The sequence below is a fragment of the Penaeus chinensis genome, chromosome 38 (assembly GCF_019202785.1).
Source record: "Penaeus chinensis breed Huanghai No. 1 chromosome 38, ASM1920278v2, whole genome shotgun sequence".
Classification (NCBI taxonomy): domain Eukaryota; kingdom Metazoa; phylum Arthropoda; class Malacostraca; order Decapoda; family Penaeidae; genus Penaeus; species Penaeus chinensis.
The window spans coordinates 16,679,662-16,688,657 of NC_061856.1; the positions used below are offsets into that span (position 1 = coordinate 16,679,662).

General features: G+C 46.5%; 1 protein-coding gene across 4 annotated transcripts in view; it reads left to right on the top strand.

Annotated features, from left to right (window-relative positions):
• Positions 1-5,229: 5,229 nt before the first annotated feature.
• The window catches only part of LOC125045783, a 174,315-nt gene continuing 170,548 nt past the window's right edge, over positions 5,230-8,996 (top strand). For 2 of the 4 annotated variants that reach the window (XM_047643223.1, XM_047643222.1), the window contains exon 1: positions 5,231-8,447. In XM_047643223.1, coding sequence (XP_047499179.1) covers positions 5,817-8,447 — 2,631 coding nt within the window. In that variant the 5' untranslated portion in view covers positions 5,231-5,816. Of the gene's footprint in view, positions 8,448-8,996 lie in introns of all 4 variants that reach the window. The other 2 variants (XM_047643220.1, XM_047643224.1) reach the window with 2 other exon arrangements.

Below are 8,996 nucleotides of genomic sequence, written 5' to 3' on the forward strand. Positions count from 1 at the left end.
ATTATCACTACTCACTAATCATTCATTGTATTATTGTTATGAGAAATGGTTCACACGACATCTATAAACACAAACCGGCAACTCTTTCGACAGTTTACAAGTATAACATTTCGTCCCGTTTATTCGCTCTCTCCACCCAATCTTTATTGTTGTGCGAATAAGCAAACTTTCTCTGGCATTATTTCTCCTTAGAAATCTCATGTTATCATGACGTTACGAGCTGACTCACTCTATGTTCATTTTTTTTTTTTTTTTTTTTTTTTTTTTGGCCGGGATAAATAGTGAGTTTGTTGTCTATCGGTTGGGAATTCATGTAAAATTATGTTTTCTTTTCACACTAATTGTGGTAATCTGTCTATCGCTTTCTCCCGATATAAATGAATAATGTGTTCCGATAATGATGATGGTGGTGACGATGACGATGACGAAAAAGATGGTGATGATGTTGATGATGACGATAATGATGAAGGTGACAACGACGATGCCGTTTATGACGATGATGATAATGACGATGGCGAAGAGGATGATGATGATGACGGTGATGATGATGATAATGATGAAGATGACGTTGACGATGATGTTGGTAATGATGATAATGACAACGACGGTCAACACATAGATCAATAAATAGATGATGAAAAAACATATATACACAAAATATATACACAAAAAACAAACGAAAACTGCAAAAAACAAAACGTGAAAAGTTACCGAATTACCAGATTCTAATCTTCACTAACAACACTTTCAGGGACGGAAACATATCAATGATGATACGTTTATTTATCTTATTTCTCTATTTATTCATTTATCCATTTATTTACTAATTCATCACTTATTTATTCATTCATCATCCATTTATTTATCTATTCATCATTTATTCATTTATTTATCTACCAATTTTACTCCTTAGTTACTAATAGAAATCGGACTCCAATATGGCAACAGTGAACAAAACACCTTTCTTTTCTAATATCTCCCCCCCCCCCCCCAAGAACATCCCGAGACAAGCTATACTAAATTTCTCTGTTGATGATTAATGGAATGATGGTTAAGGCGGTCAGCTACCTGGAAACCTTTATTATACAGACGAATCACCCACTAATAATTGGGCTTTTTAGCGGAACAGATTAGTGAAGACACACCCAAAGGCTACCGTCGCTTCTGTCGACTTGTTTGCCGAAAGGTTGTTAAGGATTTCGCTGTAGTTCGTTTAATTTACCGAGTGTCTGTGTCAGGGTTTGTGTCTTGAGAATTAATTGATGTAAGTTCTGCTTCTGTTGTATGTTGAATTCTATATCTGATTGATTGATTTTTGTTTTGTTTTGTTTATTTTCTCTACTGCGCGGGACATATGACAGCCATCTTCGCCTCGCCCTGGCTTCCTTCTACAAGGGCCTAGACCTCTCAGCCCCCCTTCTATGCCTTTAACTCGCCGTTATCTCACACGAATGCCACCTGAATGCCAAGAATGCCCCGCAGAACCTAAAGCCACGTTGGGTGCTCGGTTCCGACAACATCCCATCATATATATAAAGATGGCCTGAGGGGCGCATCCGACCGTCCCCAGGGCTGCCAACCGTGCCGGGAAGATCTGAGGATTTCCCGGCGTTCAGAAGTGCCAGCCAGAAAATGCCGAAATGCCAATATACCACGGGAGTGAAATGCCGTTGCAGTGACGTTTTTTTCTGATAACTATTTGAGAACCGAAAAGCATGCGGTAACGTGTGGCTGCTCTCCCCCTCTCCGCATGGCATTTGTCTCGCCTCTCGCGACACAAAGGTGTCTCGTCAAGGTGTCCTGTGCGGAGCGATGGTTAATGATATTGCTGAGGGCGGTGTTCCTTGTCGTTAATTGTGCCGTCGCGCCTTCGTCTGCACAGACTCAAAGGCGTTTTGTAAAGTTTTACGAGGGAAGCACAAATACCTGGCTATCGCCCCGCCATTAATCTCTAATGTAGGAGAGACACAAGGTTTTACAATAAAGGGTCAAGTCTAAGAGAAAGTCTAGTGCGATCTGATCGCAGTTTTGTGTGACGTCCTGTCCTCTGGGTGTAGGGGGCTCCAGCGTCTTGCCCTCTATTGTCTAAGTGGTTTTCCCCTTTTCTACATCTTTGTTTTGTAAATTCTATAATTTCTCTGCAATTCTCGGTATACTTACTTTTAATTACTTTTTATAAACAAATAACATTATTTGCAGGATGATTGAAATGCCAAAGAAAACATGAATTAGAAAAAGGAAGAAGAACTGAAAGATATGATGAAAGAAACAAAAAACAAATGCAAAAAGGAAAAAAGCTTTAAAGATATGATACCTTGGAGAAAGAAAGAAAAAAATAAAGATAAAATACAAAAACACCCGATAAAGAGCATGGTAAAAGCAAGGGAAAAAATCAGTTCAGTCATCCTCTTCACCACATTTCCGCTCTGTATTCTCTCATACCATGTACCACCATAACTATCACCCGAAACTAAATATTAAATTTCTGAAACTTATTACTCAAAGAGGGGACTCAGAGTATCCCATTTCGACTTAAGAAAGAATACCTAAACCTTATCGCATTAGAAAATAAGCTAACCGGATCAAGAGAAAGTCACGTGATCTTTGTAATATATTTGGCTTCCTTCTTCGTCTTTTTCGTCTTCCAGAAAGTTCCTTGGGGATGGCATTAAGAAGATTATGAGGGTTATTTGTTAAGGTGGAGGGAGTCGTGATTGTCACTGTGTTCATGTCGCTGAAGGTTTGGATGATATTAGAGATAAGGCTACCGTTATGAGAATTTGATGAAATTTGAAAAGAATAGAAAAATAAAAATCTAGAACCCTGATTCTCACCAATGGTGTGGCTAAGTCCTCAAAATATTACTCATTCTTAGGTAATTATTATCAACAAATAATTTTAGGTAGGTAGTCAGTGGTATGCGACAGATTATTATTTCTGAACGAAAATTTTCGTCTCAGTATTTGTTCTTGTTTATCTGAATGAAACTGAAAATGTTACTATTATTTTTTCTTTAATCCTTAATGAACCCTTCTTTCCGCAAGTGTTAAATATACTCGTCCTTTACTATTACAGCTCACACTTAGTCATGTATATTTTTAAGATAGGATGGTCGCGGTCATGGCATGATTTGGGCTACAAAGAAGAAGAAAAGAAAAATTGATTTAGAAGAAAACTTGAAGATAGAAATTGCGAGAAGACAAAAAAGTTACTAACGATTAAGAGATCTATTGCGTTGATTTCCTTGTTCGATTTTTCATTTGATTACTTGTAGATAGAAACGAAGACTAAGAATATCAAGATGAATACAAATGATTTATGAATAGATATTCGAATACAAAATACAACATCGAGACTACTGCGTCATTTTCAGGGCACGGTTTTTATTTGTTTTGCGCAAGCTTCTTAATTCGCTAGCGAATTCGATGGTGAAACCGTCTAAAGACCTGGCGTCTTTTATTAAATTCGCAGCGACCGTTTGACGCTGTGATACAATTAAACCTGTTAAACTTTACCGCTTGCGTCTAGCGTTTCAGTAGCGAATAGATGACTAGGCCAGACAATGTGGGTGCGAGGGTGTATGTGCTTTACTGATCGGGTGTATGTGTTTTCTTTTGTGTAGAAGGATGTATCTGCATCCACAGCTCTTCCTTTTTTTTCGCACGCCACCCTCAATGCTCTCCGGTATGCAGTTGTGCCCCCCAGTGCCCGTTCCGAGGCCCTGAGCCTGCCTCCTGCCTCTCCACTTTCGTTCGCATACACTTCTTTTTCTCATAACAAAATCACGCATCCTTGGAGCTCGCTTACACAAGGACAACGCGGCTCGCAGTACACCCTTCTGCGATGCCTCGACGCCAAATTTTAACGGTTGGATTCTCTCAAAAGCAAATAAACGTTTTTATCATGCGTGACTTGTTTAGATACACTTAATAGGATGATTGGCGAGTCACAATTGTTCTCAGGAGAGCTGACTTATTGACGCCGTTTGTTGCGTTTCTTGGTATTGTAAACCTCGTCATTTTCATCTGCATCTTTGTGACTTTTAAGTATCAACTTTACTTAAACGACTGTAGCTCTGTTGTGAGTCTGTATTATAATTGTTGCTGCCGCTGTTCTTCTTATTGTTATTATTATTATCATTATTATCATTCTTTTTATCGTTATTTTATTAGTAGTAGTAGTAGTGTTAGTAGTATAATTATCATAACTATAATTGTAATCATCATCACCATCACCAGCACCATCACCATCACCATCATCATCATCGTCATCATCATCACCATCACCATCACCATCACCATCATCATCATCACCATCACCATCATCACCACCATCATCATCACCGTTGTCATTACCATCATGTGACATCAAGTGACCATGTGGTGGCAACATCGACCACAAGATCGCATCTCACAGCAAGATCAAATTTTGTTTTCAGGAAGTTATATTCTCAGTCTCATCTTCTTGCTAATCTCGGCGTGGTCATTACCTTTTTTTTAGTTTGCTTTTGTTTTGCCTTGCAGTTATCTTTCTCTCGTTTTTTTTTTCTTTATTCTCGCTCTTTTTGTTAGTCTCTCTCTCTCTCTCTCTCTCTCTCTCTCTCTCTCTCTCTCTCTCTCTCTCTCTCTCTCTCTCTCTCTATCTATCTATCTATCTCTCTCTCTCCGTTTTCTTCTTCATCTCCTTTCTCGCCCTGCTTCTCCCTCCCTCGTCCAGTCACCCCCCATCTCTCCTCCATTCTGGTTTAAAATATTCGTCACAAGCCAAGGTTTCCACTAAGCTTATATGCAATTGCATAATGGCTATGCTTGCAAGGATGCCCAATTACTGTGACGCAGGTCTGCATGCCCGTGCATTTCAGTCATCATCCATTTTACAACCCGCGACCACCTGGGTATGAAGGAGGGCGTAGGGGGGTAGAGTGGGGGGCGGAGGGCTTACAATAGGGGGAGTGCCTCGTCTTGTCCCTACCCTGCCCCCCTCCTCCAAGGGCTCACCTTCTTTAGCATGTGACTGTGATTTTTCATCGTGTTTTTGCTCTTTTCATAATATGTGATGATCCCGAAGGTCTTGAGTTTTGTTTTGCATTCCGTATCTTTTAATATCATCGGCGGGCCTTCAGGTTTTCCTCCTGGCACCTTGAACGGGGTGCGCCTGGCAGCGTGGCATCTCCCTCCTGGCAGCAGCCCCCCTGTGACACCGGGAAGCTGGCACCGGGCGCCACCGGAGGCCAGTTAGTTGCCGGGTAAGTGGTGAGAGCGCGTGCGGGCACGAGCCTCCCGCAGCCGTGGTCAGTGTCAGAGTTACGCAGTTTTTGCGTCCTCGTCTTGGGCGCAGATCCTACGCGATCTGAACGCCCGTAGAGAGGATTCTGCGCCGCGCCAACAGCTGATGGCACGTTATAAATAGAGGCCGAAAGCGATCCATGTTGTGTGGTTAATTAAGAGTATGTGCTAAGGAGAGTGATGTAACTAGTGGACCAAAAGGGACGGAATCCGATAAGAATTTGAAGCCCCGCTCACATCTTCTTAAGTGCCTTTTTATATAGGAGGAAGAAAGAATATTGTTACCGCTCATAGCATGTAGGGCTTCTTCCGATGTCGATTCAGATCCTGGTGGAGATCGGTGACGGTGAGAGCGTGCGTGTGTAATACAAGCCACGGGGCACGCTGGCCGTCCCGCGCTTCCTCACCTGACGTCAGTGGCAAGTGCAGACGTGACGAGCAAGGACATCCGGCGGCTGTGATTCGTGACTTACTGTACTACTCCGGATTTCGGATGCTTTGCGCTTTAATCGCTTCGAGTGATACACAGAGATGGAGAGACTCCGCAATATTAAACATCGCCTGAGCATGTCCGTGGATAAGCTCGGCCCTTCGCGACGATCCAAATCCCAGCAACGGAAGAGCGCGCCCCTCGGGAGTGCCCCTTTCTCTGATGGAGACATTCCTGGCTCCGTCAGGAATGCAGAGGCAACCTCGCTTGCAAAATCGAGCTCACGACCCAGCAGTTACTGCGGCCCAGACACTGGGTCCGCAGAGTGTTTGGTGGAAGTTGTCCCTGCCGCCGCTGCTGCTGCGACTTCCGAGGATACTGGCGAGAACCCTGGCGCATCCAGTATGCCTCAGACTCAGCCTGAAGTGACGGCCCCGACCGAGCCTTCGTCTGAACCAGCTGCAGCGGCTCAGCCTGAGAGCAAAGGAGAAAGACAACTAAAACGAGCGACATCGAGTGAGGGGGGAGAGAGCCTAATGGCCGAGGTGATGAAAGAAGTAGAGAAGATCACCGAGATAACCGAAGATCTCAAGAAAAAGCGCATCAGGCGTGACGAAAGCGCAGCGGACGACACGGCGGTGGCGGTGAACGACACGGTACCCTTGCTGAGCGCGCCGGAGGCCGCGGCACAGGAAACCCTTGCCGCGAGCACCAGCGGAGCAATTCTGCGACAGAAGACTCTTACGGAGGGCGTGGTCCACAGGAAGAATCTGGAGAGCACCTCCACTACTCTCAGCATCGCTTCCACCTGCAGGGCCGAAAGTCTGACGTCAGGATATTTCTCAGACTCAGAACTAACTCTCTCAGAAGGTAGATGTGACAGTGAGGCGAGATCCGTGTTTTCTTCAGCCGTTTCCGAAATATCAGAAAGCAGCAAATCTGTCATTACAGAAAAGATAGACCGCAGAAGATCTGCGTTTGTGTCTGTGTCGTCGAGTAATACAGAGAACAGGAAGTCCGCCTTCATCCCTGTATCTCCCGACAGCTCCGAGAAAAGGCTGTCCGCGTTCATACCGCTGATGCCCGAGATCAACAGCGAGATCAAGCCGGGCCCGTCGGCAGGGGCGACGGAGAAGGCGGCCGCCGAGACGTCTGGGAAGGAATCGACCAAGGAAGCTCCTGCAGCAGAGCCCTCCGTTGCTGTCACGGCGACTGCTGCTAAGCAAGAGACGAAGGTAACGAAGAAGGAGAGCATCTACAGCAAGATCGTGAAGAGGAAAGACACTTCGAAGGAACCGATTTACGCCAAAATCAAACCCAAGCTGACGATCGAAACCAGCTTTCAGCCTATCGAGCCGAGCTCTTCCAAGAGCCCCACGACTCCCAGCTCGGCGGTGGTCAAGCCCGAGCCCATGTACAACGTTGTGAAGCCTCTGGATCCCCTGGCGCCCGTGACGCCGCGAAGCCCGACCAGCTCAGCCATTCCAGGGAGCCCGCTCGGCCCCTTCACCGTTTTCGGGGGCGGGCCTCCTTCGTCTTCCAAGAAGGTCGAGCCGATCTACACCAAGATCCAGCCGAAGGAGTCGAGAAGCAACACCTTGCCGAAGGAGCCCATCTATAGCAAAATACAGCGCAAGGAGAGCGGGACCTTGCCCAGAGATGCGTCTGACAGCAAAATCAAAGCCAAGGAGCCCATATACACACAGCCGCTTCCCCTCACCCCGCGCGAGGAAGCCATGCAGAAGCGGGAGAGTTTCTTCAGCGAGAGCGTGTCGCCCGACTACGGCAAGGTGACCGTCCGGGCCAAGGAAATCGCCTCGTCGCGCCCGGCAGTCATTACGATCAGCAACCCTGGTTACGCTGCCCCCACGACGAGTGCCAACCCGTCGACGCCTGCGACCTCATCTTCCTCGCCCGCGGCACCGACGTCTCCGACCTCCCCCATTTCGATGCTCAGCTGCATTCCCGCCCTAACGGAAGAGACCGCGGCGAGTCAGACGTCGAAAGTCAAGATGGTGGAGAAAGTGGAGTGCACTCCGGCCTCAGCGTCGTCGCTCGACTCCCCTGGCCCTCGACATCACGTGGCCTCAGAGTCCTCGCTCGTTGAGAGCTCCGACACCGAGTCTACAGGACGAGCCAAACTCAGCAAATTAGTGGAGGAACTTGCACAGGAGCTCGAAGCCGTTAGCCAACGTGTCGGTATTTCTGCTGACACTGACGACGAATCCAAGAAGGAGATGCTGGCGAAGCTTCTGTCCGCCTACGATATCCCCAAGAACCTTCGACGCGTTGAAGAAGCGGACGAGGATGCGGTTCGACAGGCAGAGGAGGCCCTCGTGCCCACGTCGGTGAGCATGGACGAACTGCGTTTCGTCGACGACAACGAGGACAACGCCGAGACCGTGTACGCCGACATTCCCGACTACTCCCAGGACGAGTTCGTCATCGCCCTGGACGACGAGAACGACCCCAGGTACGCCTCGCTGGCTCGGAAGTTCCGGCAGCAGGCGAGGTCGTCGGAGTCCCCCGGTAAAATCAGCCGCAAGACGGCGACGGTCTACGCGAACGCCTTGAACGTGGTAACGGCGCTCAGGGTCCTCATCAACTCCAAGTCGGCGCGGGCGGCGTCTGTCATAAACAAGATGGGGACGCTGGCCCGCCCATACGCCCACAAGGTGCAGGGGACCATCACTGACACCACGTGGATCCAGCGGGTCATCTACCACAAGACGGTACGTGTTGCCACCGCCTAATTAAAGCGCGGGCGTTCGGAGATAAGATACAGAGAAATATCAGGAAAACTATAATGCTTAACGTAGAATGGCGTGTGTGTGTGTGTGTGTGTTTGTTTGTGTGTGTGTGTGTGTGTGTGTGTGTGTGTGTGTGTGCGTGTGCGTGCGTGCGTGCGTGCGTGCTTGCGTGTGCTTAGTGCAAATGTTCCTGTACTGCTAGCTAACTGTGTATATATTTTAGCATAACATATGATAAATGTATCAACTGCTATTTTTTTAGCGGGATTTCCTCTCCAAAAAAAGGAATTATTTCCCAACGTGCGTCGTTGGCACCGGAAAAGAAGGAGGAAGTACTAAGGGGAGATGAAGGATGAGCTGCATCTGTTTAACACTACATATATTTTAGACTCGCCATTCCTCTTTATATAAAATACTGATAAAAGTCTTTATTCAGAGAAAAAAAAACATACCTATTAAAAAAAAATCACAATATGAAATTTTACTCTTTTCAAGCTTCCACAAGGACTCGCATTTAAAGGAATAAAAGGA